The sequence below is a fragment of the Carlito syrichta genome, unplaced genomic scaffold (genome assembly GCF_000164805.1).
Source record: "Carlito syrichta isolate Samal-C Ts95f unplaced genomic scaffold, Tarsius_syrichta-2.0.1 Scaffold308095, whole genome shotgun sequence".
In the NCBI taxonomy this organism is placed as follows: Eukaryota; Metazoa; Chordata; class Mammalia; order Primates; family Tarsiidae; genus Carlito; species Carlito syrichta.
In genome coordinates, this window is record NW_007252191.1 from 52,606 (window position 1) to 76,665 (window position 24,060).

The 24,060-nt window shown below is 36.8% G+C and overlaps 1 protein-coding gene across 1 annotated transcript in view; it reads right to left on the bottom strand.

The window, feature by feature from the left end:
- Positions 1 to 24,060, bottom strand: part of LOC103267277 (laminin subunit alpha-2) — a 443,000-nt gene that overhangs the window by 51,726 nt on the left and 367,214 nt on the right. The window contains exons 41-44 of the mRNA XM_008064880.1: positions 20,490 to 20,592; positions 6,031 to 6,147; positions 3,794 to 3,976; positions 1,930 to 1,935 (exon numbers count right to left, since the gene is read on the bottom strand). Coding sequence (XP_008063071.1) covers positions 1,930 to 1,935; positions 3,794 to 3,976; positions 6,031 to 6,147; positions 20,490 to 20,592 — 409 coding nt within the window. The remainder of the gene's footprint in view (positions 1 to 1,929; positions 1,936 to 3,793; positions 3,977 to 6,030; positions 6,148 to 20,489; positions 20,593 to 24,060) is intronic.

The following is a 24,060-nucleotide window of genomic DNA, read 5'->3' on the forward strand; positions in this document are numbered from 1 at the left end:
CTCTCTGGTGGGGAGGTTCAGGATTGTCTCTTCCCCAGGTGTATCCTCTTACTGGGATGCCACAACCAGGCCTATCCTGGAATGGAGTTCTCCTATTGTGACTGACGTCCAGGCTCCACCTTTGTTTGTCCCTCCCAGTCATGGACCAGCTCTGTGGATCTGACATTCAGAGGATCACTGGGAAGGAGGGGATTTGTGTCAGCCCAAGACTCACCACTGATCTCTTTGGAGTTCTTCCTCCTCCCTTCTGGCCACACGCTTTGTCCCAGATCTGGTTCAGGGTAGGGGATGGGGTGCCTGGAACTCAGCACTCATCAGGTCCCTCTGAAGTTTGTGCTCTCAGGATATTGCCTTTGGGCCATGGTCAAGCCCTGAATAGTTGATCCATCAGTCACAGAGATCGGATCTGTTGGTCCTGCACCACCTTCAATATGGTGGTGGGGTGCCTCTCTTGTCCTCTTCTGTGAAAACTTGCCTCTGGACTGTGTACAGAGCCCTTTCCAGTGCCCTGCCAGGTGCTAAAGTGATAAGGCAAAGCCCTGAACAGTCTGTCTCCTGCTTCAATGGTGTGAGAGCGCCTGGGGCAATAGTGTCTCTCCGCAGCTTTTCTAAAGGAAAACTTCTGTGTGTATTCTTTTTTTTTGGAGTTGCAGTCTCACTCTGTCACACAGACTGAGTGCAGTGGCCGCTCCCGGCCACCGCAGCCTCGACCCGCTGGGCTCCAGCGATCCTTCCGCCTCAGCCTTCCAAGTAGCTGGAACTACAGACGCGCGCTACCACGCCTGGCTGATTTTTGATTTATTGTAGAGATGAGGCCTCGCCAAGTTGCCCAGGCGGGTCTCGAACCTGTGGTCTCAGGCAATCCACTCACCTCGGCCTCCCAAAGGCGCGGGATTATAGGCTGAGCCACCGAGCCCGGCGGCTGTGTAGATTTTTAACAGGATGGATTTTGATAACTTAATGTTTTTCTCAAAAATTATCTACATATTTTAGGTTTTAAACTTTATCAGTAAAGGGTTTTCTTAGTAATCTCTTATGTGTTATATAAACTGCCTTATCTATTGGTGTTTTATTTTTCTTGATCATGCCCACTAGTCATTTAATTTGAGATCTTTTTGTTTCTAAAGATTCGCCTCATGAATTTATCAAGTCTATTATTTTCCATTTTCCAATTCATAAACGTTTTTCATCTTTTTCTTTCGTTAAGTTAATTCTACTTTTACTAACTCACTGAATTGATGACTAAAATTGTTTATTTCAATGCTTGTTTAGTAATGCAATTGCTCTCATTTTCCGCTGAGGACAGCCTGGTCATGTTTTTCAGATTTTATGTTAGATTTTATTATTAGCATTTTCTAGCTGTTTTGCAGTTTTATTTTTTTACTTTCAATTTAAACTATGAGATGTTTGAGAATATTTTTATATCCTTGTACTTGCTCATTTAAGACCTAATTTTATTATGTGCTTCTCCAAATATAATTACTCTCCAGAAGTTGAGAATAATTACTTACAACGAGGTGAAAAGTGAGCTTCAGGGGAGAAAACAACAACATAGACCTAATCTATTTTAATTTTACGGCAAAGAAGTCATTTAAACATCAGAGGTTGAATGTGTTATCAGAAACATGTAATTTAGTTCAATCTCTAGACGAATTCCATTTTCTGCTTTTTTATGGGTATCATACTGACAGTTTACTAATTTTTCATAGTGCTATTAAAACATTTTATGTCAAATATATACACATACTGCCTTTTTATAACGGAAGATTCCTTTTATATAGCTAGGATTAACATTGTGACAGTAGAAAGAATAGCTATGTAATGTTTAAAGCAATACCAAGACTTGGTAACATGCACAGCAGAAGCTTTTTGCAATTGGCAATGAAACATGAGTGTTACTAACAGGTATACAAATAAACATATACATACTGATTTCTGCAGGCAATTGCATATGGAAACAAAACAAAAAAATTAGAAAATTTATGAGGATATATTTTCCATAGATAGTATAAAATAGTGACAGTAAAAAATGGTACTCTTCACAACAGGAACTAATTACCAATGCATCCATTTTAAATCAAACAAATGTTATCAAATAAAAGTACACAAAATATGTCATTTGGAAGCCATTGTTTATATTAAGAGCAAATTAATTATAATGTGCCAATAAGCTAGAAAACAGACCCAATTTAATTATTATTTACAGATAATTAGCTATTTATCTTAATAGAGAATAGGATCAAAATGGTTTGCGATAATATTATGAAAAGGCTACTGTCAGTTGACTGTCAATCTAAAAATAAAATGAAATATCTTGCATTATGAAATAAGCAAAATAGATAGTAATACTTGCTTAAAATTCCTTTTTGTTCATTTTGGGATAAAATATAATTTGCATTTATCAAAAGAAGTTATTCTTATGGAATCTTTAAACTACAAGAAAAGTTATTTCTGGGCTCACATTAAAAAAATTAAAAATATTTGTATCTCCCCTTTGTCTGTCTGACTCTGAAATACAGGTTTTATGTGTTTGTGCTCTTCCCTGTTCATGGAGTCACACTAATAGTGTCCATTACGGCATACCATCCTCAGCATTTGATTTGAGGTTAGAGTGCTGAAATGTCTCCACTTTCTAGTCAAACGGCATCTGAATTGTAGAGCGTAGCAAGTCAATAACACTGTTTTTGTCTTCACATTCTACAAATATTTTAATACCCAATGAAAATGTTGGTATATAAAGAAAGTGAAAAGTACAAACAGCCAAGGATCTCCTTTGGTGAAACCATGCATCAAGATAATTTCTTATCACGTGATGGAAAGGAAACGACACATCAAAAAAACTTAATGTCGATTGGATATAGTTAACTAATAGTAGAAATTATTATTATATTAAGCTCTCCCAGATAGTCCCTATTAAGTCAATATGAGTTGATGTAATACATAAGAGCGGTGAATAAATAGTCTTCTTTAAAAACTTAGGCTGGGCTTAGTGACTCAGCCCATAATCCCAGCACTTTGGGAGGCTGAAGCAAATGGATTGCCTCGGCCCAAGGGTTCGAGACCAGCCCGGGCAACTTGTTGAGACCTTGTCTCTACAATAAAATAAAAAATTAGTCAGGCATGGTAGTGCATGCCTGTAGTTCTGGCTCCTTGGAAGACTGAGGCGGAAGAACTGCCAGAGCCCAGCAGGCGACGCAGGGGTGGCTGTGAGTATGCTACTGCACTCCAGCCTGGGTGACAGAGAGAGACTCCAACTCAAAAAATAAAATAAAAACTTAGATAAATGCCTTATTTTTATTTCCTGGAAATGTTAAATAACTGGAATCGAAACAATAAAAATATCAAAATTTTCAAATATTTATACATTTCAAGTTGATACCATTTTCACACCCTTTTCAAGCAGGCCTGTTAATGAGTATGCTCCTTGGCCCATGTGTGCCATGAAACTTTGCCAATTCTGAGGATAATTCCCCAAGTACAACTGTATTTTTAATTACGCTAACAGATTAAAAAGTGTTTGGCATCCCTATACCGAATATCATGCAGGCTTTGAGAATTCCTCATCTCCTCTCCACTTGACAAAATTCAGATGAAAAAGCACAGGGCAGAGCTTGGAGACTTGAATCCTAGTTCCAGACCTCGCCGGACACTTAATTCTTGAGCCCAGCCTATGAAACAAGGGCAGTCTACTCCACTGTGAGTGTCTTTTCCTGCTCTAACATTTATGAGTCTGGGATATCTTTAAAGTGTGAAGAAACAAATGACATCATCACAGTGAAAAAGGAGATCTTACTGTTCTTGGAAGGATCTTTTACCACGGCATTCGTTTTGGCGACGCTGTCTGCTAGTTGATTGTAATTTTTCTTCAGGCCATCAAGGTTCTGGTGGAGGTCTTTAATCTGTGCCAGGACATCTTTAGCTGTGTCGTTGGCTTGTCTGGCTTTGTCCTTAACAGCTTGCAGTTTAGCGGCTGTGTCTGTCAGCGGGTGAGAGTATGAGAAACAAAACAAAGGGTCTAGAGTTAGTGGCTTAATCTATGCTTGTCAAAGTGAGGCTGCGGCTGGCTGACCACAGGGACATATTGACAAAGGGAAAAGGCTGAACTCGGGTCTCATTCAGGTGTAGCAAATGAAGCAAATATTTTAGCTAAATTAAATTTTCTCGGGGATTTTTGCTATGAATACCTGATTAGCTCTTAAAGTACCAAGGTGATTGTTCTAAATGTTCATTGTCAAAGGGGATATTGTGATTAGCTGCTGAACATATGAAAGACAGAAATTTATCCATGTGAGCTTCATCAAAACTAGGCTTCATCTTTAACCTGCATTTTCAGAGGTGGAAGAAAGTGAATGTATTTCCATTTTAGGATAGGGAAACCTTTTCAGGTATGTTAGATCATGTGTTTGTGTACGGATATTTGTTTTCAGCATTGGAAATGTTCTATGTACTTACTACACAAGAGTTGACAGGAAAATCTGAAGTCACTCAGATTTTTAAACATTAAAACAGTAAAAGCCATTTATATCTTAATATTTTCTGTGTTACATAAATGTGTGCATTTGGTTTCTGACCCTAAATTGTATGTAGAAAATATATTGTCCTTATAGATGCCCACTAGTGTGTGAAGAAGAGTGATTAAGGCCATCTGAAGTCAAACTGTGGGATTCAAATCTCATAAATGCTACTTTTAACCATGGCCTTCAGTATCCTGTGTCTCAGCTTCTCAACTGTAAAGTGCAGATAATAACACCATTTACCTTATAGTATGAGGATTATATACACTTAACATATTAAGTAAATACTCAATAAGTGTATGTAACCCTTGTTTATTATATTATACTTTAATATATAAATGATATCTCTAAAATAATGCATGCTTTCAGAAGTTAACACCAAGGAATATTTTTAAATAGTTGTAACACGTAGGAATATATTACAGACATGATTTGACAACTAATGTTTTGAAAGTTGGAATAGCTAAGGAATTCAACTTTGCCAAGAGAAAATAGCTGTCAGCTCTCACCCATTACTGCAGCTACTATAATAAACCGCAACTTTATGGTAGTATGTCAACATTTTGGAGAAAGATATCTGTGTTTTTATTTTATCCCACTAATATAAGATTTCTTGGACTGAAACACAGAAGACAATACAGCTGATTTTCTATATCTCTGGTTTACCCATCTGTGGATTCAACCAATCTTGACTAGTTGGATATTTGGGGGGAAGAAAGGGATGGTTGCATCTGTACTGAACATGTACAGACTTTTTTTCTTGTCATTATGCCCTAAACAATACATTATAATAACTATTTACATAGCATCTATATTTATTATGAGTTATAAACAATCTAGGAATGATTTAGAACATATGGGAAAATGTGCATAGGTTATACAGATATAATTACATCAGGGACTTGAGCATCCAAGGATTTTGGTATGTGGGAGGTCCTGGAACCAATTTCCCAGTAATAATGCAGTATAATAAGATGTCTATATCTTTCTTTTTGTAATATGTTCCTTTGGACGCCAGCTAAAAGCTATAAAAGAAATGCTATCATGTAAAGTGTGGTTTAGGCTCTCATTCTCATAAAGAAGAGTTCATCAGTACGAAAACCAGTATTTAATTTCCTGACAACAGTACACCCTTAGAAAAAGTGGTAAAAGTTAACAACAGGCCACACTCGGTGGCTCAGCCTGTCATCCTAGCACTTTGGGAGGCCGAGGTGAGTAGATTGCCTTGAGCCCGCGGGTTCGAGACCAGCCGGGGCAACTTTGTGAGCCCTCATCTCTACAATAAACCAAAATATTAGCCGGGCATGGTAGTAGTGTGCACCTGTAGTTCCGGCTACTTGGAAGGCTGAGGTGGAAGGATCGCCAGAGCCCACCAGGTTGACGCTGGGGTGGCCGTGAGTGTGCCACTGCACTCCAGCCTGGGCGACAGAGTGAGACTCCAACTCAAAAAAAAGTTAACAACATTCTTTAAAAGTTCAGGTCAACTGACACAGTGTGCAGTGTCCTGAATGCTTACCATTTGGAATGGCTGATAGCTTTCCCAAAGTGTCGTTCAAAGTTCTCAGGAGATCCTCACTCCTAACATCAGCATTTTCTATCCTGGTTTTCAAGCCATTTAGACGGTCATCGTTTTCTGTGAACAAAAACCCCAAAAGGATAAAATAGTTTTTAATCATCTCTGAGCTTAGGCTTGGATGTACAATTTCAGGTTATTTTAATATAAACTGAATAAAAAGCCAAACATTGATTTAATTCATATAATTTATTGACACCTGTCCATAAATGTATTTCTGGTAATATAAAAAAGATGTGTTTTTATGACCCCTGGACGTTTTAACATGCTCGAAAATGACATTTTCTTCTTGATAGCCGGTTTTTATCTGACTTAACTTGATGGCTTTCTACAGAGAAGAAAGCTCCAAAGAATCAGTCTTTTATTACATTTGTAATGATGGCCTCTCGACGTCACTCCCATTAGTTTTATTTATTTAAAACATTTTATCACCAAAATGGACCATTGGATTAGCGTTCCAAAGTCTCTGATGTGATTGTTAAGCAGAATCTACCAACCTCAGTAAATACTACCTATTAATATTTATTTGAAACAGGAAAAAAAAATCGAAGGAAAGGAAAAACAACTTTTAGCACATATCTGATAAAACCATCATTTTTTTATACAGAAAATAATATTTTTACAAACTAGGTCAAATAGACTTTATATAGGTTTTTTCTTTGCTACTTTATCATGCTTTCTTTAATATTCAAAATACCATTTGCTAGAGATAACTTCATATTACAAGTGTGAGTTTTCCAGCTTCTTTTAAAATTTCTTTTCCAGCTTCTTTTCACTAATTTTAAAGATTCTCTAAATCTTAGGTCAGGTTATATTATAATAGTAGCTAAGTAGTTTAGAATTTGAGTGCAACCGTATAAAGAATAAATGTTTTGAAATCATTAAGGGGAAAGAAAATAAAGATCCAATCTGTCAATATAAGAATGTAAGTTTAGAAATCTTAGGTTTTCATCAGACTGCAAATAGATTTTAAGACTGAAATGGAGCTCTTGTCTTCTTTTACTTACATCATTTATTAGTGAACAGTGGAACTGAAAATATAAAGCATGTAATATCCGCTGCTTTCCACAGATCTGCTTGTCTTGATTGGATAAAGCAGACTATTTCTTGAATATGTTTTCAATAATTTATTAAGCCATAATATTTGTTCCCTTGGGCGACACATACTAATTGTTTAAATTAGCTCCACAGAAAGGCAACATGCAAACAAAGGATGGCGTCTCGAAGTAAGGAGAGGCATTGAGAAAGCACCGAGAAAGAGGGTTCTCTAGTCCCTCCTGGACAGGACTGACCGACTTCAGTAATGACCAAGGCTCACAGTTATGGAGTGTATATGTCACATGCTACGTTTAGTGCTCTTCACTTTCAGTGGATTATTTTACTCCGTTCTTACAATGACATAGATGATGTATAAACTATTACCCTCTTCAATTTACAAATAAGAAACTTAGGCTTAGAGAATTTAAGTACATTTCCTAGGGTGACAGGGTTAGTAAGTGGCAGAGGTGGAATTCCAATACACACAGTCTCCGTCTCCTTCCAGAAATTATGCTAGCTACTGTAGTCTACCAGGGAGTGGTCGTCAAGACCAGGGATTAGTAGAGCACTTTAGGTAGTAGTATTCTCTGACTCCCACCTTCCAGTATTTTTCCCCCTCTTCCTCTTTGTCTCCTGCTTATTTTCTCCTTTTTTGTCTTAAAAAAAAATTGATCACAGTTACAGAAATCAGAGGAGCCTTACCTAAAAGCACACTGGAATGATTCAGAGAGGATTAGCAATGTCTATGTGCAAAAAATAACTGGCCCATGTGCAGAGTGTTCCATGTTTTAAGGATGATGGGCAAATATAGAAATGAATAGTTCACCATAAAATAGAAATAATAAGTTATCAAATTAAAATAAGGCATTAAATATTATCATAATTAAAGAACTGTAAAGCAAAGGAACAGTGAGATACCATTTCTCATCTACTACACCGGGTAAAGACAAATGTCTAATAATACCAAGTGTTTACGAGAGTGCTGGTGGAGTTGCAAATTGATGCCATTTGTTAAAGAGTATTTTAATAAATGTATTTGAATTGTAAAGGTATCTAGCCCTGCGGCTCTACTTCTAGACGTTTACCCCATGATATATTTGCAAAAGGTATACATTTTGGGGATACTCATTAGAGCTTTGTAACAGGAGCAAAGGGAAGTAAAAGTTCCCAGCATTAGGGCATTATTTGTATCACGTCCATACCATGGTGTATATGCGGCCTTTCAAAAGAAGTAGATGAGTAAATGTGAATGAAATAATCCTTAAGAAAATAAGCAAGAAGCCGGGCTCGGTGGTTTAGCCTGTAATCCCGCGCCTTTGGGAGGCTGAGGTGAGTGGATTGCCTGAGCCTGCAGTTCGAGACCCGCCTGGGCAGCAAGACCTCATCTCTACAATAAATCAAAAAATTAGCCGGGCATGGTAGCGCATGCCTGTAATTCCGGCTACTTGGAAGGCTGAGGCGGAAGGATCGCCGGAGCCCAGTAGGTTGAGGCTGCCGTGGCCAGGAACAGCCACTGCACTCCAGTTTGGGCGACAGAGTGAGACTCCGACTCGAAAAAAAAAAAAAGAAAAGAAAATAAGCAAGAGGCACCACATATATGCTGACACACAAAAATTTGGCAGGGTGGGGACTGGTAGTGGCTGGGTGGAGAAGAACATACCATACATCTTTGCAGTACTTAGAGTGGGAAAGAAATTGGAATGAATGAGGTAGTTAAGAGTTGTGTGAAGACGATTAGCTAAAACCTCTCATATTACACATGCTTGTGCTGGTTAAATTGTTTTCTCTGTGCATACATTTAAGTTCTTTTATTTAATAAAAACAATGATCATAATACTGTAAGACAGAAATTGGCAGTGGTTGGAAACTGCCAGGGGAGGGAGGGAGCACACCTCATCAACAAGGGTAACTGCATAATGAACATTTGTATACCTAACCCTGAACTGTACCCCATATCTTTGAAATAAAAAATTAAAACAAAAAAATGATATTTTAAAATTAAAAAAAAAGTACTACAGTATCTTCAACTGTGGAAGAGTGTTATCTGACATCTTATTATTTGCCAACATCAAGACCGTTACTTTCATCACTTGTCTGGTGCCCAGAAAAGGCAGATGAGGAGAGAACACATCCCACAGAATGGAGCCAGAACATTCTTGATGTTATTGTGTGCCCTTGCTTTAGAGGTAGTGCATGCAGCCCTTCCGAGGAGGTATGCAGGTCACAGGCAACTGGAGAGCAATAGCTACCTTTCTTGGCCTGCATCTGGGAAGAATAGCAACAGGAGAGGGTAGATAGATGGAGGATTCTGAGTTAGCAGTGTTCTGGGTGTGAGGGAAAAGTACCGAACGTATGAATTAATGATCCACTCCATTTCATATAAGGGGTTTATAGGCAAATCGTTTAAACCACTGTTATGCTACAGATTATACTAATTTTAGCATATAATATTGTTTAAGGTGTCTGCTTTCAAGTTTCAAGCCAAAGACCTGGTATCACTGAAAAACAATGCATAAAATATTCCAGCAAAACATGGCTCTAAGACATCAATATGTCCATTTCAGTCACTAATATATTATTATTTTCAATTCAACTCAAAATATACTTTCCAAGTAATTGAATTTCTTCTTTGTCAATCACAATTCATCTTTGTTGTAACTCTTCTGTTATTTGTACTGTTTTTACTAAAATAAAACCTTTGGATAGGCTAACAAAAGTATACTTTCTGAACTAGAGCCAATCTGATTATGACTGTGCTATTCATACAAATTCCTTGAGAATCTTTAAAGGGCTGCTGTTTTGATATTAACTTGAAAGTCTTCATCAATTAAGGAAATAGAACTGAAGAAATTTCATTTCTTAGCTTCTTGATTGGATTTAATTTTTTAAAATAATGAAGCATTTAAATGTTCTGGCAAGCAAGATATTCATGCACAGTGAAAGCAATCAGTAATTTAAAGGGCATCCCTGGGTTTAAATTATTTTCTGCATTCAGATAGCAAATACTAACTGAACAATCAGGCCAATTATTCAGAAGAAAGACTGACCTGAAGGTTATTTTTACTGCTGCCTCTCAGGTTTCAAAGCAGTTATTTCTAGTCTCTGTGCTTTCTATATTAGCAAGTTAGACTGTCTATATTCTGAGTGTCCTGATTTTTATGCTTCAGCTACTTGACTCTGATCCTTCTCAATTTACCCTCCCCTACACTGATTGTTTTTTTCTAAAGTAGTTTCTAGAATTTCTTCGGTCAAGTCTAAACCTTTTGTAGCTTTGGCAATAGAAGTAGGTGACTAGAAGTTTTGTAGAGAGAAGAATCGCATATTTTAAAATAGGAAACTTGCAAAACAATAGCAAGGATAACAGAGGAAGAAGAACTCCAAGGCAGATTTTAACTAAAAGACCCAGGAAGCATAGGGTATTCACAACTCACATTCAAGGAAGAATGCTTGTGGTACAGTGTGGATTGTAGTAAGGATGAAGAAACAGAATTTTTGGTAGTTAAAAGAAAATCCAATACAATTCTTTATATTTGTGAGTTTTGGAGAAAAGAAGAAGATTCAACTTACAGACCGTGGTTCCACTTTGTAGAATCTCTCTCTCTATTCCTTCAGCTCTCACACAAATAGCTGTAGTTTGTCATTCTATCTTCTCTCTACAGATCACACCCACCAACCCTTGGGGGTTAAACACACATGCTTCTTTAGCTCTGGTTCTCCTTTCTCATTCTCTCCTCACACAGTAGAAGACAATGTCAGGAATGAGTGTGGTAGAGACACACTCAGAAAGTGAGAGAGTGAAGGTAGCAAGAGTTGGCTGGGAAGACAACAGGCTGACAGTGTAACATCCCTTTGTTGCATGCCCATGGAAATTGCATGAGATAGACATATCCAGAATGAAATTCAGTAGACAGAATTGTGAGTCACTTCCACTGTTAATAAGCAGTTACTCACACTTACCATGTTCCTGGTGTAGTGCTAAATATAAATGAGGGTTTAGCTATACCAGAACTGGTAACATTGACCAATGCTATGTAAGATCTCAAAATAAAGCTGTTACACGATTCCTTTGATCATTAATAACGCCGTTTTAAAAAAAAACGAGAAAAAGCCGTCTGCTGCAGTTAAGTCATTACAGGACTAAGAGTTGGAAGATGTGGGTTCAAATGTCATTTTTGTCTCTTTGTATATGTGTCAGATGAAGATAACATCTTTCCTATGACTGATATGAGAAACAAATTGGAAGATGTATAAGAAAATACTGGATTTACCATAAGCGGTTAGTAAAAGGTGATGTATTCACATTGGTTTGATAATGGACGTGGTATATTTTATCAGTTTTTTAATGTTACTTGTGACTTTATTTCTTCTCCATTTAAACTCCTTGGTCCAGAACCTAAGTTGATCTCCTTTTTTGTATTTCCTAAGCACATGCATATATCTCTCTCAATTTTCAACCCTGTATCAGAACAATGTTTATATATTTTAATGAAAATGTTTAATTTGACTATTCAAATTCCATCTATTTAAGTTTCTCAAGGGCAAGTTTTTATTTTTTTATTAATCTGAACAGGATACAAATAAATGCCCTGAGTGAATTCCCCATTCACAAGGGTGAAATTTGCAGAACTGCTATTAATTATGAAGGGATCTAGTTAGAGGAAGTCTGTTGCTAAATGCCATGTAGATAACATTTACAATGAACCTTTTCACTTCCATGATGTTAGTCTTGTGAACTACTTCTTGTACAGACTCATTATCACTTCTGATTTGCTTCTTTTCCAAAGATGAAAGTATATTCTCTAAGATTTCCTTGTAGAAAAAAAATCAGTTAGTCCATATAATTTTTTAAAATTGCACATGTGCCATCTTTTGTTCTAGAAATTCCTCCTGAATTAGACAATACTTTAATCTCTGTAGTGTTTGTATCTGTTGTTCTGAAGCAGGAAGCTTGAGATAGTAGACATGGGATCTGTATGAGGGCACAAGGAAGACTTGATTTTGACATTCTTGGTAAGAAGTAATTTCTGCTACTCTTGTGTGTTCACCCACTCATTCACTTATCAGGCATTTTTAAGGGCCATAAATGTTAATGTACCACCTTCTGGACTATGGTAGAAGTTCAGAGCTTTTGTACAGCAGTGGTTAAACGCATCAGCTTTGAAGACAGATAACTTTGTACTAAACTGTTGACTTTACTGTATATCTGCTGTGGGACTTGGAGAAGTTCATTTAGCCTCTCTGAATCTAATTTTTTTTCATCTCTTACGTTGAAATTACGATGCCTACCATATAGAGAAGTTGAGAGGGAGAAACACGGTATTATATACAAATTATTTAGGGCTCCCAGCTTGCTACTTGGGACAAGATTTGAGGGATTTTCTCTACGCAAAAATCTAGATTTCTATCCTCAGCTGCCTCTGTGACTGTCCTTTTTTTTTTTTTTTTTGAGTTGGAGTCTCATTCTGTCACCCAGACTGGAGTGCAGTGGCCGCTCCCGACCACCGCAGCCTCAACTTGCTGGGCTCCGGCGATCCTTCCGCCTCAGCCTTCCAAGTAGCCGGAATTACAGGCATGGGCCACCACGCCCGGCTGATTTTTTGATTTATTGTAGAGATGAGGTCTTGCTGCCCAGGCGGGTCTCGAACCCACGGGCTCAGGCGATCCACTCACCTCAGCCTTCTAAAGGCGCGGGATTACAGGCTGAGCCACCGAGCCCTGCGTGACTGTTTTTAAGTAACTGACATATAAGACAGTGGAATTTTCTAACTCTGAGAATGTTTTGTTTCTACTTTTAGTATTAAGCAAGTTTTGCAAGACAATGAACAAGATTTCAAAACTAAATAGAAACAAAAGAACTCCAAGAAAAAGTGTTGTCTTGATGTCTCAGCCACTTTAAAGCTTGCCTCTTCCTAAGAATTCACTTTAAACCTGTATAGCTGTTCCTGTTAGAATACATCTTTCTTTCCAGCATAACAAAATTATGTTTACACTGTTATTTATTGATGCTTTAAATTTATAAAAGATCTCTTGATGACATTATAATTAGTGAGGATTTATTCATGTAACCCTTCCTTTCAACACGGTTGACTCTTGAGTTAAATCAATGGGAGCATTTTACACTGTGCTGATTCACTGTTTACATCATTGTTATATAAATATTGCCCATTGTCAAGCCAAGTGGTGACCTATGATTAATTTTCCTTTGGTTTGTTTCCAACAATTTGTTCTCTGAGGGTGTTTTAAAATAAATTCCAAATTGAAATGTGAGCTGGAAAAGCCAATACAAAATCACCAATATTCTGATCACCCTCGAAAGTGTTAACACAATCTGTACAGGTTAAACTTACCTTTAGTCAGCTAATTAACCCATCTTATCTACATAATTTTAGTCTCCTTCTTGGACTTTTTTGAAGTAAACTTTTCCCTTAACTCTAAAGTGTTGATTTTTGGTTCTTGTGAAACCTTGATCTCCCCAAATTAGCTTAGAGAATTGGACATACATACGTGACAATATTTGTATATTTTCAGGTTGTTTACAAAGCACTCACTGATGAATATGGAAAGTACTTATTAGGTTGATGGAAAGATATAGAAAAATTAGAAAATATGGCACCTGTCACTGAGGTGTTTAAAACTTAGTTAAGATAGATGGAAATAGAGTTGCAAGAATTTTAAGAGCAATTACAAAGTCATATATCATCAAGCACAGCATAATTCAGCATCAAAATATTCAGTTTATGCATTTTTTGAGTTGGAGTCGTACTCCGTTGCCCAGGTTGGAGTGACTTGGCACACTCACGGCCACGCCAGCATTGACTTGCCGGGTGAATCCTTCCGCCTCAGCCTGCCAAGTAGCTGGAACTACAGGTGTGTGCTACCACGCCCGGCTAATTTTTTTTTAATTGTAGAGACGATGTCTTGCCAAGTTGCCCAGGTTGGTCTTGAACCTGTGGTCTCAGGCAATATGCATTTACCTTTACAAATAGTTGTTTAAAATAACGTAAAGGTGTAAATAAATTGTGGTTAACGAAAGAAATCCTATTTTGAACTGGTTCTTAAAAAGGCATTCAACATTATTAACTAATAATATAATACAGAGGATTCATGAAGAGGAGAGCCATGGACCTTTCAGATGGGAGAAACCATATGCGGTGGGTAGTTGGAATAGAGGATGGCAGAGATTGAATGTAAGGACGGGAGTGTGTGTGCATAGCACAAGAGTCGGGTGCAGCTTGTTGAGAGGGAGAAGAGTCATGGAGGACTTCTGGCTGAAGGATCCATAAAGTAACCAGATTTCATGTAGCGATATACCCGAGATCACATAGCACCTTGGTGTAAATTTGAAATTAAACTCTATTTCTTCCTCAAGGCTCTTTACTAACATCTGCTGGAAAATTTTTTTATAGTAAATTTATAAGGACATCATGTGTAAATGATGTCCACTAGAGCTGTACTGTGGATAATCTATATAACACTCAGCCCTGCAATGAGAGTCAGTCTGTATTCTGATGCGAGGCAACCTTGATATTTGGAGAAAGATCATTCTCGTAGTTGTGCATAGGAGTAAGAGAAGACCAGCTCAGAATCTGCTGCCATACAAACCTATGATAGGATAGAAGATCAGTTATGTGGCAGTAGTAGTGACTGCAGAAACAAAAAGGATAGATCTGAAAAATCAAATGCAAAAAAGATTTGGCAGGATTTAGAGACAGATTCAATGTGGAAGGTGATATAGATAGAGATGTTGAAAATAACAAAGTTGTGAAACAGAAGAAAGCATTTTGCAAAACAAAAACAAAAATGGAAAGAGGTGAGCAAAATAATGTATTGGTCTCTTTTCCCATTCTGGGTGACTATATTATAATCTCGTGTACAATTTTTATCACCTTTATGATAGATGCAAAATAAAAAATAACTGAATAGCAGTTTACTCAAATTGTTGGTGTTTCTTTCACCTAAATGATTTAGTTTTACATATGAAAGGTGGCTAACTTTATTGCTATATGGTATTTGATGACCTAATACATTATATTTTAATTTTATTACATTATATTTCCATCCTTGGATATTTTGAGGATATAAGAGGTACAATTACCCTTGAGTCACTTTTTCAATACTTTTTGGTCACTTGTATAGTCCTTTGTCTTCTTAATGTTTAAATTTCTAAAGACCCTGTCCCATAAGTCGACCCAAATACCTAGTGCAGGACCCTGAGACCTACAATGGAAGAAAGGCACCTGAGCGAGGAAGAGAGATAGGTCAGGTCTACAATGGCATTTCTCTCCCAGGCTTCCATCTGATGAGGTTCCTACATTCAGTCATTCTACCTTTTTTGAAAATCCCTTCCATTCTTTGCATTTTGTAGGCAATCATTGATCTTAGTGACAATGATCAGGGATAGTATCATTTCTTTAAGCTTTTATACGTCTAGCCTTCTTTCATGATTGCTATTACTGTGCTTCCCTTTCCTTGACAGCCATCACAAGTTTGAAATGTGTTCTGTATCTGGTTACCTATTCTGCAAAAACGTATACGCTACTGAGACCATGCATAGATCACGGTGTTTCACAGAGAGGCAGGCCATCGAGAAACCCTGTTCTGATCTGCAAGTACCAAAGAAGATCTTGTTCTCAATGGGAACAGTGCTTGCATGTCTTCTGCCTCCCACAAGGGGGCCGAGTTTGTCTTTGGAAACGAGGAAAGGAGCATTTGTCTAGTGGCAGGTTCTTCAGAGATTTAGGATATTGGGATTGAGGAGAATTCCCTTGCAGCCAATGGGATGAAAAACTAGAATGACCAGACATCAACACCCGCGTTTACTGACTGTGGACCTACAGGTGTGTTTGCTTTTGACCAGCAAACAATACTGACTTTGGTTGTCTTTTAATAAGACACATACTTTGGTTTAACACAGGCCTCACCGTCCCTTATGCTATATCTGTCAGGCTCTTGAAGGCATTTATGTTTATTGCCAGTCTAGACAAGCTTACTTGACTTAAAGCCCACAGATGAGTTTTTAGCTGTAACCCCCTTTGTTAATTGTACATGTCTTTGTCTCCTGCTAAGATGACACAGAGGAATGTCCTGTAAGTTTGCTCTTGCTCTCATGGTAAGGTCGGATGGGACAAGGGGCATCTCTCTCTTCCATCGGAAGATCTTTCCAATAGCTCCTGTCCCTCCATGTTCATTACTTTTTATTTTTCTTCCTAATCCGAGTCCACTCTGGTTTTATTTTTTGATTTTCACTGTTCACGCTCCAAAGGAGGAACCAAAACTCTGTATGAGGGACCTGCGATATCAACAGGAAAAAACTGCTTTGTTTTCCAGACTATAGTAGGCCAGGGGACCCAGGCTTAATTTTATCTGTTTTGCCTAAAATTGTTATTTGTCAATGAAACAGATTTTGTTTGTCTTTCACATGCCAGCCCATGGAAAGGCTGGTTCAGGCAAACGGTAGTATTTGAATTCAAAAGCAGCATATATATTTAATAATAAAAGAACACCTCAGTCAAAATTTAACTCCTGTATTATATTTTGCTTTCATAGCACTGTTGTATTCCTATTTTTTCTTTTTTCTTTGTTTTTTTTTAAATTTATTTTTTGTTATATAGTTGCATGATACAAGTGAGGATTAACTTCATAAATAGGCTGCATACAGGTGAAGTTTGGGCTTCTAACTGGTCCTCACTCCCCCTGGTGCTGGAGCAGGAGCCCTTTGTGTTGTCACCTGCACCTCTTTTTCTAATATAAAATTACAACACAAAATCTCAACAGGTTAGTAATTGCAAGTATATCACATCCATAATCCCAGAACCTTCCTGACATACTTACCTGGGCAGAATGACTGAGTGTTTGGAGGACCTTAGTATAGAAGGAAAGTGTCCATTGGTTTAACAAAAATTAATGACTGAAATAATGTCTGGTACCATTCTACGTGTTGGATAGAACCATATGTCAAGCAACACACTGATTCATTATTCTTGGGCTTGAGAATAGATCTTTATATTTTGTGCAAGTGTTATCTATTTTATAGAAATGTTTTTCATTTTATCCTAAATAATCAAGCAATTTCTCTTATCTTGGGCAAAGACAAAAATTAGGGGTAAATTAAGAAGGAAATAAAATAGAAAGTGAGTTTATATAAGATGAGGTATACAGTTTGAAAACTGTATTATTCTCAGACTTTTACGATATCGTCCTCTACTTCTTCCTTGCTCTGTACACATTCCATGAGAAGCTCAACTGGTTAATCACTGAAAACATTTCTTGTCCATCTGTAATGCAGCATTAATTCACCTGGAAATATTAATTCATCTTCTAACTCTTCAGTCATCAATTTGCACCGCGACTCATATCCATCAGCAAAACGGTTTTTATCTCCACAGACATTCAATCAGTGCACCGTAGGCTGGCTTCAACTCTCAAACGCGTACAAGGGCAAATGTACTTTTAACAGATGTATATTCAAAAATTAAAAAGCAAAACAAATTGCTCCTGGCAAGTTCAGACTCCCTCAAGGCAAGGACAGCATAAAAATGGCAGGGAGCAGTACTAAGTCATTCATGACTAAAGCTCACAAACTAACTGAACTGTACGGAATTGAACCGAGCAACAAATGAGAAATATGGAGGGTATGCTGGCCCCACCATTTTTATTCCTTCTAACTCCAGGCACCATAGAGAGAGAAATGACTAAATCTCTATTTTAATAGCTGCTGTCAAGAGTTTTGCTCTGTAGGGTCTATTTCAGCAGTTCCTGGTGGTAATATATGGCATTTCCCTGATTAACAGCCATTTTATAACCTGTGTAATTGGCCACAAATCAGGGGAATGTCATAATGTAGCAAGAAAACATTCCCATCTCCGTCATAGCCTTGGCTTGGTTTTCTGCAGGAATTATTACTTGAGTAGGTTGTGGGTTTTCATTACTTTAAATAATGTACTACCTGAACTACAAAAAAAGACATTTAAACTAATGAACATTTCTGTCTCTTAACCCCTTCTACCATGTCTGTCCTTATTTCTTTTGCTCTTGGAAGAAAAAAGTGCCGAAAAATGGAGTTCTATCTTCATTTTCTAACACCGGTAAAACAGAGACAAGGGCAGGGCAGGGCAGGGAGTTGGATAAGGTAAAGAAGGCACTCAGCCAGGGTGTAAAATTTACGGGATAAAGAAGGACAAACATATGGACTTCGCAGCAATTTGGATGGATTTAGAGACGATCATACTCAGTGATCTATCACAGAAACAAAGAACAGAGTACCATATGTTCTCTCACTCAGAAACGGATCTTGAACAATTATAATACTATAAGAAAGGGACTGGCAATAGTGGGAAACAGTCAGGGGAGGGAGGGTGGGATTGGCAGTTGAGGGAAACTGCTGGGGAGGGAGGGGCACACCTCATAATCAACGTTTGTATACCTAGCCCTGAATTGTACCCCACATCTTTATAATTAAAAAAATATTTTAAAAAAAAGAAAGGAAATTTACAGGAGAACCCAAAACTCTGTAGTCAGGATTCAAATATTTTAATGCTATACATATATATATAAATATATATATATATTTATAATATATACTTAATGAAATATATATATGTATATTTTGAGTTGGAGTTTCACTCTGTCGCCCAGACTGGAGTGCAGTGACACGTTCATGGCCACTGCAGACTCGACATGCTGGGCTCGGGCGATCGTTCTGCCTTAGCCTTCCAAGGAGCCGGAACTACAGTCATGTGCTACCACGCCCGGCTCATTTTTGATTTATTGTAGAGACGAAGTCTCGCCAAGTTGCCTGGGTTGGTCTCGAACCCGTGGGCTCAGGCCATCCACTCGCCTCGGCTTCCCAAAGTGCTGGGATGACAGGCTGAGCCACCGAGCCTGACCAATGCAATGTTTTTAAAAATCAAAATGAGTACAATAATCAAGGTACATGACAAATAGAGTACTAAAATCTCATAGACAGGCTCCGCCTTTTCACTGGCACCACTCACCTCAGCCACCTTATGGGAGTCGCATCCCTGGGCAAGAGAACTAAACAGGAGGGGGCGACCACAAGGTAATGGGACCAAGTCCATTTGACCAGTAGAAAAGTGGGTTTCGGCGCTCTATAGTCACTCTTCAGACTGTAATAAAAACTACCTCCTACACAGAATATATCGGTATGGGGTTTTATTTCACCTGTAATTCCCAGTCCAAAGCACTGAATTATCAAAGTGCCATTTATAATGGAGAGAGAACTTGCGATTCCATATCATCCTCTATCGGAGACTAAAGTATGCCAAATAGAAATGATGTTAAACCTCTCAGATAAGTAAGGTAACTAAAAACCAACATCATTTATTTAGAAGAAGAATTATTTCCTAATTTGAGCTGGTCACTAGGATACATACTAGAAATACAAAGTTTAAAAGGCCCTGTATCTCAAGGATTTCTTTCTCAAGAAAATGGAATCTTGAAAAGATATACATTCATTCTGTATCAATAAAAATTAAAAATATATAAAAGTAAAAAAGATGGAATAGTAAATATTCCATGATTGTAAGGGTTTGGCAAGTTTATGACAAAGGTATATCCAGAGAGGGGAGCACGTGAGTCAGATGAGGTAGTAAGTTTCCTGGAAAAGATGACATTTGAGTTAAATCTAGGTCTGGGAGAAGGTAGTTATGTAGGAAGGGAGATGCGGGATAAGGCATTCTAGGGAAAAGAAATAACACTTGGAAAACATAGAGTCTCAAAGTAGTTGCATGTTTTGGAGGGACCATGAATACTTAGTTAAGATTGGGGAGATGGATACAGTCAGAAATATAACAACATGTATAGAAAGCAGCCATATTTACTAATATATTCTTAACATGAAACTCAAAATATATTGGGGTAGATATTTCATATACTTTGATCCTTGAATTAGAAATAAGTTTTTAAAAAGTATTTAAATTATTTGGAAACGTTTCAGGAAATGACACTCACTAACAAATTGCAACTTTCACCAAGACATTTATACCATATCTACCTAATTAATTCCATTGTAACTTTCACTTCTGAAAGTGGGTTTTGGTATTTTTAAAAAGAAAGTGGAGTTTGGTACTTTTAAAAACTGTCCTACTTTAGATATAGGTGAAGTGATGCTATAGAAATTGGATCTAAAAATTATGAAATATTATCCAATCAAAATGAGATATGAAGACAAAATTTTGTAAAACTGGTGAGAAAGAGTACGTGCATTAAATCCAGTTATAGAATGATCATAAAAATCATGCTGAAGCATGAATCATGATTTAGCATACTCTCCAATAGTATGATAAATATCTTACCAATCACAGCCCAATTAACCAGAACATAATAAAAACAATGCTCACACTAACCTTTCAAATCATTAGCTAACTTCTTGGCTTCATTAAGAATCCCGAAGCTCTTCTGAAGAGAACCTTTAGCATCTTCCCTTAATAAACCCCGAGGACCTGTTGCCTGTGGACAAAGAAACAAGTGTCACATACCTAAAGCCAGAAAATAATGAAGTATTGGAAGAAAGGAAGTTGGTACACAGAGATTACTTTCAGGAAATAATTCTGGGATGCAGATTGAGAATTGTAAATTATTAGCACATATTTGGTAATTAAAGTGAAGAGTGTTTACTGAGGGATGATAAGAAGGCCTGGAACAGAAGCCTAGGGGTGTGTAAGGGGTGGGTAGAGAAAGTGATTCTTGCAAGATGACTGAGATTCCAGAGAGAAAAAGGAGAAATTAGGGGAGTAAGACATTATGGAAATTAAGAGACACAGGATTCACCCAGCACATGATGGTTGGCTGAGCTGCATGGACATAACTGGTCAGTATCACCAATTGCTGCAGAAGTCAAACAAATTAAGAGCTAAAAACATCTCCTGATTTGATCTCTAAGCACTTTTCACTCTAGTTGTGCAGTAAATGAGGGGCACTTCCTGTATTCCCCTAAGTGTTGAAAAGAGAAGGAGCATTGATCTTTTCCAAATGTATCTCAAAGTAGTATGGCAAAACACAGTCTTCTAAATGACAATCTCTGAGTCATGACTATCTCCAAGAAAAGATATATTTGTTTAGGCTTAGATTTTTTCAAAAAAGGTGACACGAAGATAATAAAATGATATGGTAAAAGGAATGTTTAACTTGAATGTCTTGTTACCCATTTTAACAGTGTTTGCTCCCAAGAAATCATTACATAATTCATGTACACCAAAAGATAAATCAAATAGGCTCTTATGTGCACATTTTAAATTGGAAAAGTACTGCAGAGTGCAAGAAAGGCTGGAGAATGCTAAAGACTTGCTGTTGAAATAATAAATCTAACGTTCTTTAGAGATATCTGCAGTGTCTTGGTTACATTATTTTCATCAGTCGCATTGTTTGAACATTAAGCTAGGAAATATTACAGAAGTTGGTACTGATGTGACCAAATTATTTTAATGTGTTATTACAGCAACAGCATTCTAAGATTCTAAGTAATCTATTGCTCATAGAACAGATTGATCATACAACACTATGATATTCACAAAAGGATGTGAATATCTATCTATCTAAATAAATATCTATCTAAATAAAAGGGGGCATTGTGCACAGTTCTTGCAAAAGACTACCTTCCTATGGAAAACTGATGATGTCTGCCATTGAGAACACAGAAATTTTTAGTACTACAGTCTCTCTTGGGAATTAGATACAATACCATCACGTAAGTGTCATTTATCTTGGAAAAAAAGTGTGTCAAAATTAATGGTACAAATGCAATGCACTTCACTCAAAAAGGAAGCTTCAGGTTACCCACTCAGATTCTATATTTGTTTCAAATTTATAAACTGTTCTTTCTCCCTTGGTTATAAGTTTTCTGAATCAAAACAGATTAGAGATAGGAAATTACAGTGAAGGAAGGCGTGAGGATTCTCTAAATAGACACATGAAAACAGCAGAAATGACAGCTGACAATCTGTCTGACAATGAGGAAAGAGAAGAGAAAATGCTAGAAAGTAGAGAGAAGAATTTTTAATGCTCAGTAGTCTAAGTTAATTTGGAGAGAAGTAAAATGCATAAGGATGAAGTTGGTCTCAGTAAATGCCAACATTATTGAAGTAAGATAACAAGGTTGATAATGCTGATCCTGAATGATCAAGATGCTATGAGTCATTTATAAGACTAGATGAAACTAGAAAATAAGAAAGAAATGAATGAAAGAAAAAAGAAAACACCTTTGCCCATAGCCTTGGGATGTCAATGCCTTTTTAGAAGACTATAATATAGCAAGCATTTAAAAATCATAATTTTAAAGCTAACCTTGGTTGTGCAAAGGAAGGGGAGAGGGTTGACCTGCTGTTCATCAGGAAATAAAAGGAACAGGTGGGAGAGAAAAGAGGAAGACAGGCCAAGCAACACTGAAAGAGGTTGAAGTCTGAGTTGTGGAAATTGTGGACGGACTATAACCAAGGATGAGTGATATGAATTGTTTCCACTTTTAAATAATTTTCAGCAGCTATGTTGAGGTATAACTGGCATAAATAAACTGAACATGCTTAAAATTTGTAATTGAATAAGTGTTGATATATGTATACCCGTGAGACCATCACCACAATCAAGGTAGAGAACAAGTCCATCATTACTTTGTAACTTCCTTTCTGTCTCTCCTTTTCTTCCCTCCCTCTCAAGACATGCATTAGTCTACTTTCTATTATTACAGATTTGCATTTTATAGAACTTTATATAAATGGAATTATGCAGTATGTACACTTTTTCCTTCTAGCTTCTTACATGCAGCATAATTTTGACATTTATTCATGTTGTATGTGTATACATTTTTGAGCCCTCTTTTTAAACTGGTAGGTAGTATTTCATCATATAAATATGTACACACTTATGTACAAATTTTGGCATGAACATATTCCATAATTTCTCTTGAGATCAATACCGAGAAGTAGAGTTGCTGTATCATACGGTAAGTGTATGTTTAAGTTTATAAGAAACAGTCAATCTTTCTTTCAAAGTTTGTACTATTTAAATTCCCACCAGCAGTACAAGAGCTCCATTTGTCCACATCTTTGCTAATATTTGATATAGTTGGTCTTTAAACATTTTAGACATTGCATTAAGTCATCATTTTGGTTTTAATTATTTGCATTTTCCTGATGACTAATAATGTCGAGCATTTTTCAAGGATTATTTTCCATCTTTTTTGGTGAAATAGCTATTTAAATCTTTTGCTCAATTTTTATTGGATCATTGCTCTTATTAGAGTTTTGAAAGATATTTATGCATAATCTGGATACAAGTCCTTCATCAGCTATATAATTTGGAAATATATTCTGTTAATTTATGGTTGTCTTTTCATTTTTCTTAAAAGTGTTTTTTGAAAGGTAGAAGTTCTCAATTTAATAAAGTTTAATTTATTACATTTTTCCTTTGAGGACCATGCTTTTGGCTAAGAATCTTTGTTTTACTCAAAGTCACAAGGATTTCTTATATATTTTGTACATGTTTCATATTTTAGGTCTATGATCTATTTTGAGTTAATTGGGAATATGGTGCAAGATACAGACTGAAGTTTATTTTTTTTTTGCACAGGGATATTCAATTACCAAAAAAATGAAATCTTCGTTAAATAGATGTCGAAAGACTTTTGTACTTTTGTCAGAGAGCATTTGACCATATATGTCTGGTTCTACATCTGGGTTCTATAATCTAAACTAATGATCTGTTTATTAACATTGATACCAACATCATACTATCTGATTACTATAGCTTTATGGTAAGTATTAAAGTCAGGTAGTGTAACTTTTCTTACGTTTTTCTTCTTTTCAATTCCATATGATTTCTAAAATATACTTGTCAATACTTAGAAAAAAGAATTTTTTCTGAGATTTTATTGACTTATAGATCAATATGTTAAAATGATCATTATAAGAATATTGAATCTTC